Source organism: Geotrypetes seraphini, chromosome 5, assembly GCF_902459505.1.
Source record: "Geotrypetes seraphini chromosome 5, aGeoSer1.1, whole genome shotgun sequence".
Lineage (NCBI taxonomy): Eukaryota > Metazoa > Chordata > Amphibia > Gymnophiona > Dermophiidae > Geotrypetes > Geotrypetes seraphini.
Genome location: NC_047088.1, coordinates 265,408,573 through 265,433,369, shown reverse-complemented (window position 1 = coordinate 265,433,369; position 24,797 = coordinate 265,408,573). Strand labels below are relative to the sequence as shown.

General features: G+C 43.9%; 1 protein-coding gene across 2 annotated transcripts in view; it reads left to right on the top strand.

Moving 5' to 3' along the window:
- Positions 1–24,797, top strand: part of SLC23A3 (solute carrier family 23 member 3) — a 48,102-nt gene extending 23,305 nt beyond the window's left edge. The window contains exons 9-13 of one of the 2 annotated variants that reach the window (XM_033947355.1): positions 4,303–4,408; positions 9,016–9,183; positions 11,533–11,628; positions 23,045–23,406; positions 23,958–24,797. In XM_033947355.1, the coding sequence (XP_033803246.1) occupies positions 4,303–4,408; positions 9,016–9,183; positions 11,533–11,628; positions 23,045–23,364 (690 nt within the window). In that variant the 3' untranslated portion in view covers positions 23,365–23,406; positions 23,958–24,797. Of the gene's footprint in view, positions 1–4,302; positions 4,409–9,015; positions 9,184–11,532; positions 11,629–23,044 lie in introns of both variants that reach the window. The other variant, XM_033947354.1, reaches the window with a different exon arrangement.

Below are 24,797 nucleotides of genomic sequence, written 5' to 3'. Positions count from 1 at the left end.
TGCTCATAAGAGCTTACTATCTAGTTATGACAGACAAACTGGACAAAAAGATGCATCTATACAGTTTATTCACTCAAAGTATAATTAAGTTTTGGAATTTGTTGCCAAAAAATGTAATAAAAGTGATTAATTTAGCATGGTTTAAAAATGGTGTTAGACAAGTTCCTAAAAGAAAAATCCTTAAGCCATTATTAAGATTGACTTGAAAAAATCCACTGATTATTCCCAGGATAAGCAGCATAAAATCTGTTATACTCTTTCAGCATCTTGCCAAGTATCGTTTATATTTGAATATAAACTGAGATTTTTGGGCCAAAACAATGGCCCAAAAATGGGGGTCTAAACCCATCCCACACCCACCGCGGGCCTCCATTACTGCCCTGGTGGTCCAGTGGAGCGTGAAACAGGAGTGGCCGTCAAACCCTCCCTCCCAGCGGCTTTGCACAACTAGCCACCCTTCCCCTTCCCTCCCAGTCCCCCTGCAGGTCTACCTTAGGTCCCCAGTGGTCCAGCTGTGAGGTGGGGCAGGAGCAATCCCTTTACGCTCCTGCCCGGCAGACTCTGTAGTGAAAAAATGACAGCTGCGAGATCCTGCGGCAAACTTAGTGAGACTCGCAGTCTCGCAAAGTTTGCTGCGGGATCTCGTGGCAGTCATATTTTCACTACGGAAACGTCTTGTGAAGTTTGCCGTGGGATCTTGCGGTAGTCATATATAAATACTAGTCTTTAAGCCTGTTAAATTAACGGGTGCTAGAATAGATGTCTGTCTGTCTGTCTGTCTGTCTTTATGTCTATCTCTCTGGCCCCCTGTCTGTCATTCTTTCTTTCTCTCTCTCTATCCTTGGCTAGTGTTTGTCTGGGGGGGGGGGAGGTTTCTTTCTCTCTTTCTCTGCTGTCTGTCTGTGTTTATTCTATCTGTCTCCCTGGCCCCCTGTCTTTCTTTCTGTATGTCCCTCTGTCTTTCTCCCTGACCCCCCTGCCTACCTGTATTTATCTGTTGTCTCTCTGGCCCCCTGTCTGTTTGTCTTTCTTTATGTCTGTCTCTCTCCCTGGCCCCGTCTTTCTTTCTGTATGTCTCTCTGTCTTTCTCCCTGGCCTCCTGCCTAACTGTATTTATCTGTTGTTCCATGCCTGACTGTCTCTCCGTGGCCCCCTTCTGTCTCTCTACCCCCTCCCGAAAGCAAGCCCATTACATTAACGGGTGCCCTGTGCAGCAGCATTAGCGTTTCCTCTACCCCCCTTTCCCTTCCCGCGGTCCCGACTACAAAGCTGGTGATTCCAGCAGCGTGTTCAGCAGTCTTCACACGCTGCTTCGGGTCCTTCTACTGCCCTGATTTACTCTGGCACGTCCCTGATGACATCATCAGAGACGCGGCAGAGCAAATCAGGGCAATAGAAGGGCCCGAAGCAGCGTGTGAAGACTGCTGCACACGCTGCTTAAATCGCCAGTCGGGCCCACAGGAAGGGAAGGGGGGGTGGCAAAGGACTTGGGTCCCGGGCGGCGGGGTCAGTTTTTTGGTTCGTTCCGGGGGAGGGGGGGAAGGAGGCTCTCTTTGTGCCCCAGTCCCGGCTTGTGGAGGCGATCGTCAGCGTCTAAAGAAACTTCCGTATTGTGAGGTGGAGAGCAGGGCAGCTTGTCTAGTGCGCATGCACACTCGTGCCGCTGCGGTAACTTTTTTTTTAATTTGAAAGCCGCCGCCGCAGCCGGGGCCGCACATGCGCATTCTCATGTCCGCGACGGATCAGGGAACACGACTTTTGAGTGTGCATGCGCGGCCTAGCATTTTATTATATTAGATGCCAAATGATCCAAACTAGGATCCTGGTCTTGCCCTTGCTAGTGGGCAAATGGTAACACTTGACCTTCTTTGTCTCCACAATACTTTTACCATAGTAATGTTTTCTTGCCCAGTGTTCGTATAGTTTGTTAGACATGAGAACAGGAAAGTCTTGATTACCTTGTAGAGACAACTAGATGGTAACACTTTTATTTAGGCCTGGGTGCAATAAAAATGGTCGTTAAGACCATGCAGGTCACTGTGGGTCGATTTTTTTGGGGCTAATTTTAAAACAACAATCAGTGTTCCAACAAGTTTGGATGCAAATGAGTTTTGCGGAGGTTAGCCGTAATCCCATCCGATCGATGATTCAGAAAGCGACTCTCACACATTTGCAGAGCCAGCAGGGGAAGCCCTGAAGCAGCCTCCTGCCACTCAGCTGTTCACGGCAGTAAAACTTTTTTTTTTTTTTTATGGCATAGATGTTGTGCGTGTGTTATATAGTCACAATACCTGTTCCCATTAAAAGAAAAAAAAAGTGCCAGCCACCCCACCTAATAACGGCCCCTGAAATAAAGAGTGGTAGGAGGGATCCCCATTCCCTCCTGCCACCGGGTGGCCCACTGTGGAACCGACTCCTGACGCCACAACTACCCCATGCTGCAAATCCCCCCTGCCAAGAACCGCCTCCCTTTCCCCACCCCCAAACTTAAAAAAAAAAAAATTGGCAGGAGGGATGCTCACTTCCTGCTGCATCAGTCCCCCCAAACCCCTCTGAAACACCCCTGTATCTTTATCTGAAGAAGACAGCTAGAGGGATGCCCAATCTCTCCTACCTGCAGACCCACCTCTCCAAAATGGTGGGCCTTACCCTTCCTGGGATGCACGGGGATGGGCCTAAGACCCTGACTGGCTCAAACGCCTAAGGCCCCTCACATAGATGCCTGGACCAATCAGGGCCCTGGGCTCCTCCCAGTATGCACCAGGAAGGGGAAGGCCTGCCATTTTGAAGAGGCGGGCCTGTCAGTGGAAGGGAGAATCCCTCCTGCCAGTCTTCAAAAAAAGATATGAGGCGGGGTCAGAGAGGGGGACGGCTCACTAGACTACCAGGCTTGTATGTGGGTCTGTGGGGGGGGGGGGAGCTTGCTGCTGGTAGGTACTGGGGGTCAGAGAGGGGAATGGCCCTCTAGACCACCAGGTTTCTGTAGGGGAAGCTTGCTGTCGGGGGAGGGGGGGGGGGGCAGCCCTTGCTCTCCTTACTTACCGGTTCAGACAGGGAGAGCAGGGACTGTTTGTTTTTGTTTTTTGACGGACAGACAGGCAGCTGTACTAGTGATTTTTCTTGTGAGCCCAGCAACTCCACCCCTTTCACCAGTGATTTTCTGCCCACATAGCATGCATAGAATTTGTGCTGAGAATCGCCAGTAAAACAAAAATCGCTCCCATCACGGTATTTTTTTTACCGCGGTGTCGGAGCTTAGAGAATCTGGCCCTTAGTTCTTTCAACTTTTTCCTGAGATAGTTTGGCTGTACGAGTAAGAACCAAAATGCTTTGAAAATAGGGCACAAAAGTTTAAAAGATATTCTTTCACGATCTGGGAGCCAGTGCAGATCTTTCAAGATTGGAGTAATGTGATTTGTTTTCTTCTTAAATGAAATTAGACTAGCTGGAGCCTTTTGAGATCAACCTTGGGAAAGCCCAAGGTAACAACCTGCCTAATTAATGAGGATTTAGTGGGGATATACTTAAGATTGCACATAACATAACATCTAAAGAAGACTTGGCCAGAGCAAATGTAGAATCAGTGTTAGTGAGGCTGAATACAGGATTAAGTATACAAGCTGCTTAAGTCCCCACTCACAGGATCTTATCTGAAGCCTCAGGGGTGGGTGTCCAGGCAAGAGTCGGAAAGTTTTGCGACAGAACCAGTGGCACAAGCAGCCGTCGGAAAAATTTGGCATCAAGTATTTGGTGCTGGGGGAGGAGCATTCCCATTTGTGCATCACAAGGAAGCTCATTAGAATACTAATTTCCTTGTAATGCATTTGCATAGGGGTCTCGGTGGCTGCTATGATGCTTCTTTAACGAGTCTTACTTTTGAGCATCGGGGCCTACGTATGGAAACAATGAAGGGCTGCGTACGCCTTTCAGCGCTACAGAAATGATAAATAGTAGTCTTTAGAACTCAGGTTTAATCCCCAAATGTTTAATTTAAAATTTTAACATGCCATTGGGGGTCATGGCCTCCCCCCCCCCCCCAGCTTCTCAGATCCCAGACTCTCAGGCCAAAAGGTTTGCTCATCCCTGCCATCCCAGAGGAAGTTGGATCCCACCCACTTCAGACAGGCTGTGCAGAGATGCAGGTAGAATGGGAAACTGGAGCCTGAGGGACTGGGCTCAGACTGGAATTAAACCACTGCAACATGATCTGTACAGTCTAAACAGGAAATGTGAACAGCGCCTGGTATACACTTTTTATATTGCGATGATCACACATTGCTCTGCGCTTTTCTCCCTGTTCAGGCTGGATCCCGCCACTCCGTGCAGCTTTGTGCCTTGCTCTGTGTGTTGCTGGGAATGTCCCCCCGCCTGACGGAGCTGCTCACCACCATCCCGTTGGCTGTCCATGGTAAAGAATTGTAGATATCAAGAATATACATTTAAAACAAATACACACCAGGTAGGAAAACCAGATAACAAAAATGTCACAGAAACCTCAGGTAGATTCATTTCTTGATGAATTCAAGAGAAAATGTAGACAAGATGTTTCAATGAGATGTATTGGAGCCCACTTTCAGATCTCTAGAGTTACCATATGGCTCCAGAAAAGCGAGGACGATTTGAGCCATCCGGGTTTTACTTTCATCGCTTTCAGTGGACGTAAAACCCGGATGTCTCAATCTGTCATTTTTCTGGAGCCATATGGAAATCTTAGACCTCTGCATTCATGATTCAAGCATTCATTTGGATCTCAACCCACTGCCCCTTTCCTCCCCATCATTAGAGCCCTCGTATGCTGTTAATTAGGTGTGGATAGCACATGTCCATTCTTCATGGGCTGCAAACCGATCGTGTACCGCTCGGTTTGCGCTCACTTTCCGACTAACCTTCTTCCAGACCCCATCCGCACCCGATCCGATCTGCGCATGCAAATGAGTAAAAAGGCATACAAATTTCTTAAGGCCTCGATTCATGAAACCATTTCGTCCAAACCGACTGGCCTTTCCGATCCAAAAAGTTTCAGCTGCTGAGGACCAGTTGTTCACATCCTCGCCGACTTTTCCTGCCTAGCAACTGCCGCGAGTGTGTTAAGAACCCCATTAAAAATATATATCTACCCCGCAAAAAATCCAAAATATATCTAAACTTTAAATATATGTAAACTTTCATGTACATAAGCGTTAGAAATCTTTTTTTGATTTTTTTTTTGGAATGCGCATATTGAGCGCGGGAGTGAATCTTGGATTTGTAATGCGCATGGCGAGAAAATCGCGGATTAATCCCGTGCTCTCCTTGCGCATTGTACATTTGGAATATCAATGCCAAATTAAAAAAAAAATCAAAAATAACTTTTAAGGGCCAGCTATCCCTCCCCCCTTCCTTCCAGCTAGATTGTTGTGTGCATCTGACGTCACGGGGTCGCCTTTGGTTGCTTCGTGCTTCATGGCAGAAAGAGCCGCACAGCCTCCTGGGATTGGTAGGCTGTATATAACAGCGCTTGATCCCAGCGCATTCAACTGCTGTTAACTGTTGTGCCTTTTCCTGAGAGAAATGTTAAGCTGTTTGGAAGCGCGCAATAAACTTCGAGATCAATCCATAAAAATAAGACAAACTTGAAGAATTCCACAGCTCGCTCACAAACCTCCAATGCTATTTCTCCTTGAACCTTTCCAACAAATTTTTCAAAAAGCTATGGTCACAGCTTATACAGAAAAAAAAGAGAGGTTGGTAAAAACTACAGTTCTTATATTGCATTTTTTTACGACAACAATGTTTTGCGGTATAGAAACATAGAAACATAGAAGATGACGGCAGAAAAAGGGCTATAGCCCATCAAGTCTGCCCACCGTACTGTCCCTTCCTCTTAAGTCTATACCTAGTGACTATTTATTCAGATTGACTCTCTTAGGGATCCCCTCTTTTCTCCTCTGACCCTCGTAGGGATCCCACATATGTATCCCATTTATTCTTGAAGTCCAGCACGCTGTTGGCCTCGATCACCTGCGCTGGAAGCTCATTCCAACGGTCAACCACTCTTTCTGTGAAGAAGTACTTCCTTATGTCGCCACAAAATTTCCCGCCCCTGAGTTTGAGCGGATGCCCTCTGGTGGCAGAGGGTCCCCTGAGAAAGAAGATATCATCTTCCACCTCGATACGTCCTGTGATGTATTTAAATGTCTCAATCATGTCTCCCCTCTCCCTACGTTCTTCTAGAGTGTAGAGCTGTAGTTTGTTTAGTCTCTCCTTGTATGAGAGACCTTTGAGACCCAAGATCCTCCTGGTGGCCATCCGTTGAACCGACTCAATTCTGAGCACATCTTTACGGTAATGAGGTCTCCAAAATTGTACACAGTATTCCAGATGAGGTCTCACCATGGTTGTGTACAATGGCATTATGACTTCAGGCTTCTTGCTGACAAAGCTTCTACTGATACATCCCATCATTTGCCTTGCTTTAGATGAAGCCTTCTCCACTTGATTGGCAGTTTTCATGTCTGCACTGATGATTACTCCTAGGTCTCGTTCCGCCGAAGTACTAGTTAAAGTTTCCCCATTCAAGGTGTAATTTCTGCATGGATTACCGTTACCGAGGTGCATAACCTTACATTTCCCAGCGTTGAAGCCCAGTTGCCAGGTAGAGGACCATCTTTCCAATGTAAGCAGGTCCTGTGTCATACTATCCTGTAAATTACATTCACTTACTGTATTGCATAGTTTAGCATCGTCGGCGAATAATGTTATTTTACCCTGAAGCCCCTGAGTCAGATCCCCTATGAATATGTTGAAAAGGAGTAGGCACATTCAGAGCCCGCCAATGACATCCGCGATTAAACCCTGCCCCATTTGTACGCAGTGAAGTCGTAAAGAGATAGCACGTGCCAACAAGGATACAGTGCGCATGTGCGTCGATCGATGTTACAGCTTGATGTGTGCGCGAAGGGGGGCTTGTTTACGATTTGATCATTTGCATGGCCAAGCTTTACTGAATCAATTGGCCAGAATGACTCGGAAACGGATAGGACACGAATTGGATCGATTTGTGGACTTTAGTGAATCTAGGCCCATGTTATTCAGATTTGACTTCTTGCATTTTGTTATAGACAGCAAAGTACCTTACGAGAAAACCAATAAGATTTATGCTGCAATAAAGAACAAGGCAGTCAACCCAAATAATCAAACACAAAGGATACACACACTCATGCATAGAGGAATCCCATCAGCCTTCTCTTCCCTTGCTCTGGAAGATAACCTGAAGACAACCAAGTGCATAAAATGAAGTTCAAATAATTTATTTACAAAACATGGCTATTACGATCAAAGTGAAATGTAATATTTCATTTAACCACCAGAAGGCAGTAATAGGTAAAATAACACTGCAACATGGAAAAAACGGGATAGAATTCTGAAAAGAAATCTCCAATCTGATAAAATAACTCTCAGTAAACTGAATGGAAGAGACCCAGATTTAGGGTGGAAGAACAACCAAGAAAGACACATGACCTTCCAGAGACATAAAAATTCCCTCCTACCAGCAACTACAGAATCTGTCAACAGTGACATCTAGGGGGTTAATTCTATACAACAGGCTCTGCTTACACACCAATTGCACGTGTAAATTGTAAGACTGGCATATACATGTGTAAATGCCAAATTCCACCTATGCACCCAACTTTCATCATGCATGGTTGCCCAATGGACACACACACAGATGGAGTCAGGATGGCACATCTTTGACATTTGAACTTGAGCTCTGATACCAGTCCTCACACCAGACAGCAAATGCTGGTTATGCTAGGTGTCTTACTTTCCTTTATAGAACAGGCACCATATATAGGCGTAGTGTTGTAGAATTACCCCCATGAGGGAGGTTGGTGGTGGTGGAGAGTGGGTGGGTAGGGTTACTATATTTTGCATGGAAAAATCCCGGATGCATGGATACATTCTGTTCTGCCCCCAGCCCTGCCTCGTTCTGCCTCCAGCCACGCCCCGTCCTGTTCCACCTCCAGCCTTGTCCCCACAAAGCTTCGTCTTCTCATTCCAGACCTCCGGGCCATGTCTGAGGGCCTCCGAGACTATGCGGACACATGTGACATCATCTGCGCAGGCTCAGAGGCCCTCCAGATGCGGCCAGAGCTTTCCAAAATCCAGACAAACTACAGGGTTTTGGAAAGTCCGTCTGGGCACCCAGTCAGTCCTCTAAAAAGAGGGCATGCCCAGGTTTTCGCGGACGTCTGGTAACCCTAGAGGTGGGCAGCATAATTTTTTTTAACAGTTTGCTTACATATGGCACTTATTTTGTAAAGGAACGTATGATGTCTACTCTCTATAGAATATTAGATAAGTTCGTTATACTTGGACTGAAAAGAAAATTTAAACCAATGGAACCTTGTAAAGAAATTAATACCCTTGCATAGCTGCTACCCTCATATACGACAGGTGGAGGATCAGAGAGAGAGAGAGATAATGGTTACTGAAGATGAGCAGACTAGATGGACCATTTGGCCTTTAGCTGCCTTCATGTTTCTATCAGGCGATAGTTTAACTATGAGAAAGAATCAGCTAGGTGGGACTTACTTGTCCTAAACTTTCCATTTTAGATCATTTCTTGTCAGAGATGACTCACAGTGCAGGGAGTTTTACCAGTTGTGTGTGTGTTTGTTTTTTTTGGGGGAGTGGTTATGCAATTCTCAGCTCCTACTTAACTTTCAGTAGATATTACATAGGGAACTAAGGACTCCTTTTACTTAGGTGCGTTAGGGCCTTAACACACGGAATAGTGCACGCTAAATTGCCCGGCGTGCTAGACCTTAATGTCAGCATTGAGCTGGCGTTATTCTAGAAGTGTACCGCGCGGTTTAGCGCGTGGTAATTTTGTGCGTGCGTTAAAAACGCTAGCACACCTTAGTAAAAAGAGCCCTAAGTAATTCCCCATATACGGTATATGTTCCTGATGTCATGGGGGGGTGAAGTTGGCAACCTGCTGTTGGTGGTTGATGTTTCTTTCCCCCTCCCCAGGTGGTGTGCTCAGTGTGAGCCATGCTGTTACCGTTGGGGCAGGAATCTCCTACTTCCAATACACAGACATAGACTCGGGGAGGAACATCTTCATTGTTGGATTCACTGTCTTCATGGCGCTTCTGGTCCCACGATGGCTAAGCGCCACTACCAGCCACATCACTACAGGTTCTCTCTTCTCTCCTTTCCATGGGGGAGGTGGGGGGGACGACAAATGTGAGAATGCCGAATGGATTGGTCTCACTAACTTTGTTCTTTCAGCATGTTAAAATCCTGCATTCACGCTCTTCCGTAGTCTGTTATAGGGGAAAACACCCTCCAGGGATTCAAGACAAAGTTAGACGAGTTCCTGCTGAACCGGAACGTACGCAGGTAGGGCTGGTCTCAGTTAGGGCGCTGGTCTTTCACCAGACCGCTGGCCATGATGGACCACTGGTCTGACCCAGCAGCGTCAATTCTTATGTTCTTATGTAAGGCATTGGCCTGGCTACATGTTAGGCGCCTTGTTGCAGAATCACTGCTCTTAAGCATTCTTAAGCACTTAGTTGTGCCTAGAACTGGCCTATTTCTTGGGCGCCTCCAAAATAGGTTCCGCTCAGCATGATTCATTTGACTTGAATTGCGCTGAACCGTGCCTAATTAGGCGCTTCTTATAGAATTTGCCATTCAATGCTCAAACTACCTCCACCCATATCGTTGGCCCAAAGAGCTTCCGTTTAGAATGACTAGTTGTCACGATGGTTATTCTTTATGGGACTGAGATTCCAGAGGAGTCTTATGTATAGCCAACGTTTTGCGGAACTTAGCCGTTTCTTCAGGGCTTTCGAACTTCCACGATCTCTGCACAGTTCTGTGAAAGTAATTATATAAGGTGTGTTTCATTTTATTGTCTAATAACCTATATCAATCTTTCGAAAAAGAACAAAACAGTATTACTCACTGGGCAGTTTTCCATCAGCAGCCCAGAGCTGCCAGTTTACACGTTTGATTCACCTGAGGTGGGCTTTTAACACGCTACCTGCACTTTCAGACCTGGTGGTTTATTACCTTCTTATTTGGTATCTTACCTGAAATTGTTTAATTCATTCAAATGTACCAGAAATTCAGGCCTGTTCCTCTTCCCTCCCCCAAGGGCCTGTCGCTATAAGACTTTTTTGGACAGGCCATTGGAATACCAGGCGGGGAAGATGGACTTCTAGATGAGTCCGCTGATTGTTCAAGCCTATTCTTATCTTACATGTAGGAAATCATTAAAAACTTTGATAAACCAGAATGTTGATATTTAAGATGGTGTTTTTTTTATTAGGTTATGTATTTTAAATGTACCTTTTATCTGATGCTGTATTTAACGGACGTAGTTGTGTTTTTTCAAAATTGTATTTTTTAACTGAAATGTCTCAGTTCTTCTGTTGTGAACTGCTGGTGGGGCGGTATATAAGAAATAAATTATTATTATTATTTTGCAGCGCTTCATTTCATGCATGACCAAGCAATGTCTAGGCATTGCCCGGAATGCTCATTTTAATATTCATGACCTCATTGAATTACATTTACATAGTGTTATCAGGGGAGGCTTAATAGCCCTCTACTAGCTTTTAGCCCCCTCTGTGTGTCTGCCATTAGATTGTAAGCTCTATTGGGAAGGGACCGTCTCTTACATGTACAATGTTCAGCACAGCGTGCACCTGGTAGCATTATAGAAAGAATAAATTCTTGTTGTTGAGGTGATGAAACACGGAAAAGACCACACAGAGCTATTATGTGCATCGAGAGCTAAAATACTTTGACGCTACACTGCTCAGAACTGGTTTAGTGTTGATCGTTAAAGGCACAGTACGTTTAGAACATCGGAACCTGAATGATTGAGAAGGTAAGTGGGGAGGGGGAAACTAAGGTGGGACCCCATAGTCCAATTAGCTTGCTGGCATTTCTGTTCCAATTCTCATTTTAAACTATCTGCCTCTGACATGCGGAACAAATTTTAGAATCAACATCTAACTCAGAATAAGGACATCTAAGTCTGCAACAGGCTCTGCTGACAATACAGACAAAAGAAATGGAGATCCAGCATGAAATCCATCTTACAATCTGAAACTTCGAAACGGACGTAACAAGGAAAATGGATCATCTACCCGTTGTTCTAAATTGGTCTCCTGGATGTCGATGTGGAGGAAAGGTCTGAGAGCAGCAGAGGACAGAAAACTGAGAAGTTTGGTTCAAGTTTCTTTCTTTTATTGAGTCCTCCAGAGACAGGAAAATACCTACAATGACCTCTCTTACTTTCTCCAATGGAGAACATGCCACCCCCCAGGTCTAAATTCGGACAATCATCAGGCAGATCCCTGTAGGATTGAGCCATTTATGCAAATCTGAAGCAGCTTGGTTTAAAAGCAGTAAACACACAGACAAATAACCCTATAATAAGTTTACAGAATTCAACAAAGGAAGCGGAACAGTCTCATCGGGCTGTGTCTGTCCAAATTCACTCACTTAACTCTGCTTTTTATCTCTTCCCAGGCTGGTGCTCCCTGGACCTTCTCCTCCTGTCTCTGCTCTCAGCTCCCGTCTTCCTTGGAGGATTCTGGTCCTTCTTTTTGGATAATACCATTTCAGGTGAGGCCTTCCCCACTGTTATCTTTAGTTTTTCCATGGTGAGGAAAGAGATTTCCTTTGGCTGCGTCTTATTCATCTTTATGTCCTGAGTGCCATGTGACGTGCACATCCTTTCAATCTCAAATTGTCCAGGACCCTGAACCATTAGTGACTGCGTTTATTCTGAACTGATGCAATAACGTTTTTAAATGCTGAACTTTAAACACAGAGACGGGCATTTTTGAAAGGACATCTGAGGCTGAGGTTGGACATTTTGGGCAAGACGTCCACAAAACCAGTGGAAAAAATGTCCACTTTCAAAGCTGCCAGACATTTATTTTTGGTCCATAGGACATCTATCTTTTTTGGCCATTTTCAAAAATTAAAACGTCCACATGAAAAACGCACAAAAACAAGTTTTGTAGATGTACCTAACTACCTTGTCTGATTGCAACAGGGGAATCCCCATCAGCTGAGCCGGTTTCGGGGATTTCTGCCGGCTCAGCTGATGGGGATTCCCCCTGCCAAGTTCGGCTGGAGCCCTACACCCCTCCCCCTAAGAACCCCGGACTCCCCTAACATTCTTGGACCCTCCCCCCCACATCACTGACACCCAACACCAGGAAACCCCTCCCATATCACCCAACACCACCCAACATGAGGCAATCCCCCCCCCCCACATCACCCGACACCTCCGTACCTTCTCATGCAAAATAGGCAGCAGGGAAGCCCACTCCCTCCTGCCTATAGGTCCACGTGCTGAGAATGACAGGCCTTCCTCCTCCCAATGCATCTTGGGATGCAGTGGAAGGAGCCTAAAGCCCTGATTGGCTCAAAATTGCATCTCAAAATGCATTGGAAGGGGGGAAGGCCTGTCATTCTCAGCACGCGGCCCTTTAGGCAGGAGGGAGTGAGCTTCCCTCCTGCTGATTTTGCATCGGAAGCTACAGGGGTGTTGGGTGATGTGGGGAGGGGGTGGTGTTGCCTGATGTCTGGTGGTGTTGGGTGATGTGGGGGTGGATGTTGCCAGATTTTGGGGGTGTCAGATGATGTGGGGGGGTCCAGGAAAGTTGGGGATGTCAGGGAGTCTGGGGATGTTGGAGGGAGGGGTGAAGGGCTGCAGCTGATCTTTGGCAGAGGGAATCCCCATCAGCTGAACTGGCAGGAATCCCTGAAACTGGCTCATCTGATGGGGATTCCTCTGGCGTGATCAGCTGATGGCAAGCCCTCAATGTGCGGTCCCCCCCCCCCCAATCTCTGGGTGGTGGGAGGGGGTCGGTCACCACTGGGGGAGTAAGGAAAGATCATGCCAATCCCTCCAGTGGTTATCTGGTCAGTTTGGGGCACACACAACTAAAACAGGTTGAACTGCCGGCATCAAAGTTCCCTCTAGGAAAGCTTTGATTATCGCTGCAGTACGTCTAGGTTTAAGCCTGCCTGATTCCCGCCCATAACACACCTCCCAACATGCCCCTTTGAGCTCTGGATGCACAGCAGCTTAGAAGTGCTGCTGCAAGCCAGAAAGTTGGTTTTGATTATCGGCACTTGGACGTCCCTGCTTTTAGGACATCCATGTACCAACTTAGGCTGGTTTTTGGACGTTTCAAAGTTTAGATTATGAGCCTCTTATATTTATAAGTTCTGTTTCTCCTCTTTTCTTCATAGAATAAAGTTATGTCAAAAGATGTATAACCACAATTCAGTATAGATATTTACAGAAGAACCAAGTTTTTAAATCATGGCTGAAAGTATAACTAGAAACCATTTTCAATTCGGCTGGCAGGACATTCCTGTACTCAGGCAATGGCTTATGTGTCACAATTAAATGGCATCTTCTTACATTTGGTACTGAGTAGGGTGCAAACCTTGTGCTGAGTTAGACAAAGACATCAAATATTAAAAGCAAAGGTTAACAGGTTAAACTGGGCCATAGCTTTTACTGGGAGACAATGTTGAACTAAATAAAGAGTCATATATTCTGTCATTTTTCCTCCCAACATCAACTAACTTGAATTCTTAAGAAACTCCTTCCTGGAAAGCCCTTCAGATGAGAGAGAACCTACCGCTTAGGTTGTGGCTCCAGAAACAATCTTTACATTGAAAAATCTAATCTTTGATTTTTTATACCAATTCATCCCAACGGGAGGACTTGACGCGGTTAACAAAATATTAATAAAATTATACAAAAGATTAGAGCAGAGACCACATCTTTTAGGCCAGAATTTTGTCTTTTAGGATTGATTATTAGAAAAAGAATGATCATTAGTAAGTTTCTGAAATAATAATGTCTTCAGTACTTTACGAAAAGTGGGTAGATGAGAGAGAACTCTAATTATAGAAGGAAGGTCATTCCAAACTTTTACGAATAAAAAAGAAAATGATTGACAAGAACTGGCCATAGTTTTTAGTCCTTTAATTACATTACATTACATTACAGATTTCTATTTCGCCATTACCTTTCAGTTCAAAGCGGATTACAAAAAGAGTTATGGAAGAAGGGTTACAAAGTTAGATCAGAGATCATTTCAAGAGAGGGATAAGTAGAATCAGGGGTTAGGGAGGGGACGGTAAGAAGAGGTATTTGTGGTATTAAGCTTTATTAAGGGATTTCTTGAAGAGTATAGTTTTTATTTCCTTTCTGAACATCTTGTAGTCTGGGGTTGTTATCAATAGGTTGGAGATTTGGTTATCTATTTTTGCTGCTTGAGTGGCTAGTAGGCCGTCATATAGTTTTTTTCCGTTTTACTTCTTTGATTGGGGGTTAAGTGAATGGGGTGTGTGTTTTTCTATGCCTGATAGAGGTAGTTTGGATGAGGCGGTTGTTTAGGTAGATTGGGCTATCTCCGTTTATAGTTTTAAATGGTATACAGTAGAAATTAAATTCTTTCCTGGATTAGAAGCCAATGTGAGTCAATGTATGCCTCAGTAATGTGGTCATGTTTCTTCAATGAATAGACGAGTCTCAGAGCTGTATTCTGAATTGTCTGTAGTTGTTTAATCATTATTGCAGGGCAGGGGAGGTAGAGGATGTTGCAATAGTCTAGGATATTTAGGATTAGAGATTGTACTAGGAGCTGAAATTGTGTTTTTTCGAAGAATTTTCGGACTTGTCTAAGGTTTCTCATAACTGCGAAAGATTTCTGTATTGTTTTGTTAATTTGTGGTTGCATGGTGCAGCCTCTGTCAATAGTCATACCTAGAAGTTTTAGGGTGGTTTGCAAAGGGTAGTTGATAGAGTTGATTTCTAAGTTGGTTATGGTTGGGATTTTGTTATTTTCTAGGAGGATGAATTTAGTTTTGTCTGGGTTGAGTTTCAGTTTGTGGTCTTCCATCCAAGTCGTAACTGTAACTAGAGTTCGGTGTAGTGTGTCTGTCATTGAGAGCTTTGGTTGGTCGAAAGGAATGAGGATGGTGATGTCATCAGCATAGCTATAAGAGGTTAGGCCTTGTTTGTTCAGGTAAACGCCGAGAGAGGCCGTATATAGGTTGAAGAGAGTAGGGGACAGTGGGGACCCTTGTGGAACGCTGCAGGGGTTGGACCAAGGTTTGGATTTTTCTTTGTCTGATTTTACTTTGTATGTTCTGGATTTTAAGAAACCTTCAAACCATGAGTATACTTTATCTGAGATGCCTATTGAGTCCAAGATTTGCAGTAGGATGTTATGGTCTACCAAGTCAAATGCCGCCGTCAGGTCCAGCTGTATGAGCAGCATTTTTTTTCCAATGCTGAGGTGCTGTCTTGCTGTGTTGATAAGGGAGCCTAGTAGTGTCTCTGTGCTGAAGTTAGTTTTGAAGCCAGATTGCGTGGGATGGAGTAAGTTATGGTCCTCGAGATAGTTGGTGAGAAGTTTGGTTACTAATCCTTCTATTAGTTTGATATATAGACGTATTGAAGCGATTGGTCTGTAGTTGGATGGGTGGTCTGTTGGTCCTTTTGGGTCTTTTAGGATTGGAGTGATGATGATTTCGCTGAGGTCAGTCAGGAAAATGCCGTCTGTGAGCATGGTTTGTATCCAGTGTAGGAGTAAGGTACGGAACTTAGTGCTCGCTGATGACAGTAGATATGGCGGGCAGTGGTTGAGTTCACAGGTTGCGTGGCTGTACTTTTTGTAGAGTTTGTTGAATTCGGTCCAATGTATCTTAGGGAATTGGAACCAGGTTCTGTCTGCAGCACAAGATTCATTTTCTGTGGAAAGTATTGTGACTTCAATTAGGTGGGCTGGGTTACTATTGAGAGTAGCTCTAGTGTTTGTAATTTTATTCTTGAAGTGTTCTGCTAGGAGGGAGGCTGAAGGGGAGGGGTTATTGTTAGTGGTCAAATAGGGTATGGTGTTAGTTAGATCTTTTAATATTTGGAATAGTTTTTTGGTGTCTTGTGTTTCCATGCCTATTAGATTGGTGTAATGTATTTTTCTCTTTTCTTTTGATAGAAGTTTGTATTGTTTGTTAATTTTTTTTCCAGGCGGTTTTCGTGTGATCTAGGTTGGATTTTCTCCATTTTCTTTCCAGACGTTTACATTGTCTCTTGAGTAGGAGTAATTCGTCGTCGAACCATTGGTCTGATTGTCTGCAGGTTCTGGTTTTGGTTTGTAGTGGGGATGTTATTGCTCAATTTGCCCCAGTGTGAAATGAAGTCTTTGGGGTTATCTTCTTGGATTGTTTCATCTACCTTTGACCAGAATATGGAGGGCTCGATGCGTTTGCGTGATGTGTAGGTTACTATTTTGGATAATGGTTTTGTTTTGTTTTTGGTCCAGTTGATGTTGAAGGTGTAAGCGTAGTGATCTGACCAGAGGGATGGGGACCAGGTTCCATTAGACGTTTGAATTTCTGAAGTAGATGTTTGATGGGTCATGAAGGCTGCAATGTCAAGTTGGTGTCCTTTCTCATGAGTAGTTTGTGGGTTTAAAATTTGGAAGGATAAGGCGTTGAGGAAAGAAAGGAGGTTGTCTACTGGCTTGGATGAATGGTCATCAAGATGTAGGTTTAGATCTCCTAGGAGTTTTACCTTATGCAAAATTGTCATTTCTTTAATAAGACATTAACTATTTTTTCTGTGGCCCTCCAAGTACTCTATTTTTTCTGCAGCCCTCACATTTAAAGTTTAATATCTTTTCTTTCTCAAAACTGACACATTTCAATCACTATATTGAAAATAAAATCATTTTCCCTACCTTTGTTGTCTGGTGACTTTATTTTTCTGTGCTTTCAACTATGTTTCCAGGGCCTTCTTGTCCTTTGACTGTTTTTCTCTCCGTCTTCACTTTCTGCCTTGCATCCATCTTTGGCATTAACTTAATGTTCAATTTTTCTGCTTTCTTTTCAAAATCTACGTTTCCATGTCTTACTTTCCCTTCCTCTCTCTTCTTCCGTCCTATTTCCATGGTCTGGCATCTTTCCTTCCTTTCTCTCCCTCCCTCCTTCCTTCCTTCCTTTCCCCTGGTCTGGCATCTGTCTCCTTCCCTTCCCCCATGCCCTGGCATCTCTCCCTCCCCCTCCATGGTCTGAAATCTCCTTTACTTCCCTCCCTCCCATGAACTTGGCTTCTCTTCTTCCTCTCCTCTCCCTTGTCTTCCTTCTCCTTCCTTCCCTCTCTTTCCCCAGTTGGGTGCAGCAGCAACAGAAGCAGCATTTCCCTTCCCCCTTTCCTGTGCAGCAGAAGCATTTCTCTTCCACTTTCCCTCCCTCTCCCTGTACAGCAGCAGCATTTCCCTAGGGTCCCTCTTTCCTATGCAGCAGAAGCATTTTTCTTTCCCCTCCCCTTCCGTTCTCTTCCTTCCAGCAGCGTGTCTGGCCGGCTCAGTTGATCGTTCTGTTTAAAGCCGCGGGTGGCGGCTCCTTGCGAGATCCGTGCCTGCGACTGAAGCCTCTCTGATGTTGCGACATCAGAGAGGCTTCCGATGCAGGAGTGGATAGCGCGAGGAGCTGCCAACCCGCGGCTTTGAACGGAACGATCGACTGAGCCGGCCAGACACGCTGCTGCTCCAAAAGGAAGGGAAGGGGGAAGAGAAATGCTGTTTTGATCGCGTCCAGACCGCGGGCCGCAAAATAGCACCTGGAGAGCCGTATGCAGCCCGCAGGCCGCGTGTTTGAGACCGCTGCTATAGAACATTGGTTTTAGATGGGTTTTATTTCAGGCCATTGATTAAGAACATAAGAATAGACTTACTGGGTCAGACCGATGGTCCATCAAGCCCAGTAGCCCATTCTCATGGTGGCCAATCCAGGTCACTAGTACTTGGCCAAAACCCAAGGAGTAGCAATATTCCATGCTATCGATCCAGGGCAAGAAGTGGCTTCCCCCCTGTCTTTCTCAATAACGGACTTTTCCTCCAGGAACTTGTCCAAACTTTTTTTAAAACCAGCTACGCTATCTGCTCTTACCACATCATTTGGCAACACGTTCCAGAGCTTAACTATTCTCTGAGTGAAAAAAATTTTCCTCCAATTGGTTTTAAAAGTATCTCCCTATAATTTCATCAAGTGTCCCATAGTCTGTAATTTTGGACGGAGTGAAAAATTGATCCATTTGTACCCGTTCTACTCCACTCACGATTTTGTAGACTTCAATCCTACCTCCCCTCACCTGTCTCTTTTCCAAGCTGAAGAGCCCTAACCGTTTTAGTCTTTCCTTATACGAGAGGAGTTCCATCCCCTTTTTAAAGATGCTTTTACATTATAATTTTAGTTTTAGTATTATGTTTTCTATATGAAACCTGTGTTAATTATTTCCTTTTGTGTTTCCCATCAATGTTTCTTCTTTACTTTATGAATTGTAGTTCTTCCCTTCTTTCCCGTTTATCAATGTTAATAATCATGAGTTCTTACCCATTATTTAATAATTGTATGTACTGTATTAAGAACATAAGAACATAAGTAGTCGCCTCCGCCAGGGCAGACCAGAGGTCCATCCCGCCCAGCGGTCCGCTCACGCGGCGGCCCATCAGGCATATTTCCTGAGCAGCAGTCCCTGACTAATTTTATACCTACCTCTACATTTATCTCTAAACCTTCCACTGCTCTTATCTGTACCCCTCAATCCCTTTGTCCTCCAGGAACCTATCCAGGTCTTCCTTGAAACCCTGTACTGTGCTATTTCCTATCACGGCTTCCGGAAGGGTGTTCCATGTGTCCACCACCCTCTGTGTGAAAAAAAATTTCCTTGCGTTTGTTCTAAACCTGTCCCCCTTCAATTTCATTGAGTGGCCCCTTGTTTTTGTGGTTTCTTTCAAATTGAAAAATCTGTCCTTGTCAACCTTTTCGATGCCCCTCAGGATCTTGAAGGTCTCTATCATGTCTCCTCTGAGTCTCCGCTTCTCCAGGGAGAACAGCCCCAGCCTTTTCAGTCTGTCAGTGTATGTAAGGTTTTCCATACCCTTAATCAGTTTAGTTGCTCTTCTCTGGACTCCCTCAAGCATTGCCATGTCCTTTTTGAGGTACGGTGACCAGTACTGTACACAGTATTCCAGATGGGGGCGCACCATAGCCCGGTACAGTGGCAGGATGACTTCCTTCGTTCTGGTCGAGATACCCTTCTTAATGATACCTAACATTTGGTTTGCTTTCCTCGAGGCTGTGGCGCACTGTGCCGACGCCTTCAATGTCGTGTCTACCATCACTCCCAGGTCTCTTTCCAGCTTACTGACCCCTAGCATTGTTCCCCCCATTTTGTAAGTGAACATCGGGTTCCTTCTCCCTACATGCATGACCTTGCACTTCCCCACGTTGAAGCTCATTTGCCACTTTTTTGCCCATTCTTCCAGTGTCGTAAGGTCCCTTTGGAGATCCTCGCAATCTTTTTTTTTTATATTTACTAATTGTTAAATTTAAAGTGTACATCGCTTAGAATATTTGATTAAGCGATTTATCAAATCATCTAATAAACTTGAAACTTGAAAACTTGAAACTTATCATCTTGTTCGCTTTTTTTAAAATCTTTTCTAGCGCCACTATATCTTTCTTGAGATAAGGAGACCAGAATTGAACACAATACTCCAGATGAGGTCACACCATGGAGCGATACAGAGGCATTATAACATTCTTAGTCTTGTTAACCATCCCTTTCCAAAACTTTCCCCATATTTCCCAAAGAGAGTTTCTAGTTTTAAATTCTTTATTCATTTTAAATCTTAAATAAGTGTACAATAAAATATCCATTAAACTTTCAATATAACACTTGAAATTCTTAATCATATCATCTAGAACAAAAATATACATCCCCACCCCCCACCCTTCTTAAAGTAACTAAATTTCTTGAGTCATTTTAAAACAGACAATAAGTGTACATAAATATATCCATTATAATTTCAATACAGCACTTAAAATTCTTAATCAAATCCTCATAAACAAAAATAGAAATCCCCTCCCTCCCACCCTTCTTAAAGTAAGTAAAACAAACTTTCAAATAAAAATTATATCGCCCCCCCACCCCCCAATGTGTAAATATAATCTCCCTTAAAAAAATGATGTCTACTTATTACAATACTTTTCCATTGGTCCCCAGATCTTTATAAATTTATTGCAAGTCCCTTTCTGCATAGCAATAGCTCTTTCCATCTTATAAATATGGCATAATGAATTCCACCAAAATGTATAGTTAAGATTAGAGTAGTTTTTCCAATTGTTGGTAATATGCTGAATGGCGACCCCTGTCATTATTAACAAAAGTTTATTATTACATGACGAAAATTGACTTTTTTTCCTCATAGATATACCAAACAAAACGGTGTCATAGGATAACACAACATGGTTCTCTAGAAGACAGTTAACTTGAGTCCAAATTGAATTCCAAAATAACATAATATAGGGACAAAAAAGATTAAATGATCCAATGTCCCTACTTCAAGATTACATTGCCAGCATCTAGTAGATTTAGAGCTATCCAAGAGAGTTTCTGACCAGAAAAATCACCAGTATTTCATCTGCATATGTGGAATATAAGATATTGAAAGAGTTTACAATTTGACCTAAGCTACTCAAATAAAAACTTAAATAATGTAGGAGATAACGGTGACCCTTACAGCACTCCTCGCATACACCATTCTGCTGATAACAATGAGCACTTTCTCAATTTCTTTAAAGTGCTAATTGTGAACCGCTAGGGAGGAAAAACCAGCAATAAATTAAATTAAGCAAAATTAAAGGCTTCTTTTCAGACTGCCACTGCCTCAAGCCTTTTTGTAAAAAAAATAAAAACTTTAACAAAAGGAGCAGACCTCACAGGCTCTCAAAGCTGTAGTCTTTGCTTGGCAAGGCGTACGGCTGAGGCATTTCTAATTAACATTGGAGGAGGTGGGGGAATGGGGAAAGGGATTCGACCATTTGAGTGTGGTACCCTCCGAGGTTAGATGGAACCCTAAAAGGGTTCCCCAAGCTCTGTATGGACTGTAGAAAAGGGACAATGAAAAGGCCCTAACTAACAAGAGGAAAGACTGTACAGGCTTACCACCTCCACCTGCTGGAGACTGAGAACAGACAGGACTGTACAGCCCACTTGTACTACTGCCAAAAGTCAATGTGTTCTCAGCCTCCACCTGCTGGCAGAGGAGTGTAAACTCATCTGTCTGATTGCTAGCCACTAAGTTCAGGTTAGTGTGGTTCATTCTCATGGTCTCTGTGACTTATGTTTGTTTTCATTGTATCATTGCCAGTATGGTTTATTATTATGCTTATTATTATTATATTTATCTCTAGAAATGCATTATAAAACCTAACGCATGGCCCAGCAAGTACAAGCATGTTAAGTTTTGGATGTAGCTACTTGTTACAGACCTTTTCACTCACTGCATTCCTAAACCATTATTGCATTTTTTTAATATTCATTACCATGTATTATTATCCACTAATTTTTTAGCCCATTACATTAACGGATCTAGAATAGACTTGGGCATTTCTTTCTTTCTCTCTGCCCCCTGTCTATCTTCCCTTCTCCCTTACTTTTACCTCCCCCATGTCCAGAAGCACCCCTTACCTGCTCCCCCTGTCCAACATTAGCCCTTCTCCGTTCCTTTTACCTCCCCCTTCCAGTATTACCCCTTCTCCCTTACCTGCTCACTGTCAAGCATCTGCTAGGCCGGGCAGCCTCAGGGGCTTTTGCTAGGCCGACCCGCTTCGCATTATTGAAGTGGGCCGGCCTAGCAAATGCCCTGCGGCTGCTGCCGCTGCTGGTCCAAGGATGAGAAGGAGAGGCATCATCAGAAGTCAGCCGGCATCAGAGATCGGGGCAGGAACGTTGCTGGGGAAACAGCCGAAGGCTCCTACTGTGCATGGGACACGGAGCCACAGATCAGGGATAACAGCCGCACGAAGTTTCAACTGCGCATGCGCATTAAGGGTTTTATTATAGTGAATTATTATTCATTATTATTTGTATGATTATTTTTCTATACATTTCTGAATTATGATTGGTTGTCTTTTTCTTTGTTTTGCTTGTGGTTGTCATTTTTGTATTACTGTGTAGGACCCCTGAGGAAGGCTAACTGTAGCCGAAACACAGACCGTGTAGGGTCTGTTCACCCATAGCACGGCACAAACTTTTATGGTTTTATCCTGTTGGCATCTGTCTGATGTTTTTATGACATTGTGATACTGATTTCTTTTACAACAATAATAAATTTTGAAATTTTAACTCCTGAATGTCCAGGACTTGGTTCCACTATTTTGTTCTCAACCCATCTGTCTGTGCCAGTCTGGAGAGACGATAAAGAATACTATTTTTTTACCCATAAAACCTTCTACTGGGAAACTCCTGGATTTTTCACTAATGGGAGAACTGTTGGTTGGAAGATCCTTTGTTAATCACACTGATGGTGAATGTTGGCTGCAAGAAGTGTTTGGAAGAAATTGTGTATGATCCATTCTCTAGATAAAGTTTACATGTAGGGACTTAAATCATTGCTGTATAATATCTGGTGTCAGGAAGAATTTTGAGGTTCTTACGAGAGCTGACTGAAAAGTAAAAAGATCGCCTCTGTTTTTCATTCCAGACAGTAGACGGGGCAATGCTGTGCTGGTTCTTGTGAAGCTCATACATCGATGTTCCTGCCGTAGTCTTCATTGTTGGGTCACAGAAAGAGGAAGAACTTCATACGTTTTGTCATGGCACACGAGGAAATGTGTCTGTCAGAGTACACCAGAGGTGTGCTTTGAATTATGTACTCTTAAAATATAATGGCAAGCATAACACAAAATTCAATCACATACCTCTGGCAAACTCTCGCAGACACATCTTCCACATCTGCCACAATGAAACGTACAAAGTTCTTTCTCATGCTGTGATCCAACTGCAGGGTCAAAAATGTCAATCTATGAACTTTAGAAGAACAAGCCCAGCATTGCCACGTCTACTTCTTGGAAAGAAAACTAGAGGCTGTCTCGTTACTTTTCATCAGCTCTCATACTTACGTACAAGAATTTGAGCTATCTTGTTTGATTTCAGGAACCCTGAAGGAGCGGGGCCTGCTTCCTCATCAGTCCAAATGGCACCCGCTCTCTGGAGACAGCAGCCATCAGGAAAGCAAGCTGGAATCTGCCCATGTCTATGAACTTCCTCCTGCCCTAAAGCAGTGCCCTGTTTACCTCAGAACACACTATCCGTGCTGTGTTCTTTGCCCTCCGGATGACAAGAGTGTTGGGGTGCAAGAGATAGTGATAGTACCAGAGGAAGGGACAAATTTGCTGCTGAAGCCCAGTTCCATGGTGCTTGACTTGGACCTGAATAACCAGGAACTACCCCAACTGCCCCTCCAGTCTGAGTGATAAGAGAGAGGCCTGTCCACCTCAACTACCTCATTTCACATGGTAAGATGCCTTTGGCTGCTAGACAATCTCTGTACCAAATGAGAAGGATTTTTATGCGATATGATCTTCCTGTTGCAGATAACAGCTCTCACTGCGTCATGTTCAGCAAAAGGCCTTTTTCAGAGTTCTCATTGTGTCTTGAAACATAGAAGCATAATGGTCTATCCGCAGCATCCACTATCTCCTCCTCTTCCTAAGAGATCCCATATGCTTGTCCCACATTTTCTTGAATTTAGACAGTCTTTGTCTCTACCACTTCTACTGATCTACCACCCTTTCTGTAAAAAAGAATTTCCTTAGATTACTCCTGAGCCAATCACCTCTTAACGTCATCTCACTCTGGAGTTTCCTTTCAATTGAGACTCATCTCATGCATATTTATGTCACATAGATATTTAAACGTGTTTATCGTATCTCCTCTCTCCAGTCTTTCCTCCAAAGTATACATATTGAGGACTTTGAGTCTGTCCCAGTACATCTTAATGACGTAGACCAACCATTTTAGTAGCCATCCTCTGGACTGACTCCATCTTGTTTATATGTTTTTGAAGGTGCGGCCTCCAGAATTGTGCACAATATTCTAAATGAGATTTCAACATCGCTTCTGCCTCATTTAAAGTATGGAAATGGAAGGGTTCTGAGCAATGAGTTAGTATGACCCCACTAGGCACCATGGACTTAAAAAAAAATCGATTCATCTCAGGCATGGGGGAGGGAAGGGAAAAGAATAGGGGTCGGGTATGGGGGTGCTTTTGATATCAGGGTAATTTTAAAGTTGGGAAGGAAGAAGGGAGGCCAGTACTACTTGTAAGCCGCCTAGTAATAGGTGGTTGAGAAATTTGTTAAATAAATAAATAAAAGAAATACTGTGTGTGTGGGGGAAGGGGTCAATATCTGTCACATTGAGGGGGGAGCAGGGTCAAGTCTCTTAGGTGGAAGGGGGGGCGATTGGGCAGATGCTGATCCCTAGCAACTTTGGGGTTTTTTATTTTGTAAATCTCACCTTTCTTATCAGTGCCCAAGTCAATCACAGCTCAGGCACTGATAGGAAAGGTAACATTTGCAATGAGCTGCCAATTATTGTGATTTTGACTTGGCAGTAATTTGCATGCTCATTGCTTATAGCACAGGACAGTGGGTCTGGAGAGTTAATTTTGTGCTGGATCCAAGGCATTCTTCACTGGCGCCTGCAAGTATCACCAGCCCCTGGGCCAGTTCTGTCCCTCCAAACATGGCTACCTCTCTGGAAGTTTTAATTGCTTGAAGAAAATATCTCTTTACATGGTTGCAACAAAGAATTGAAAGGTTACGGTTTAATTTTAGGAAATGTCAATTGACAGATAATGCATTAATTGTTTATAAGCTATTTGTCAAATAAAGCTGCTCATAAA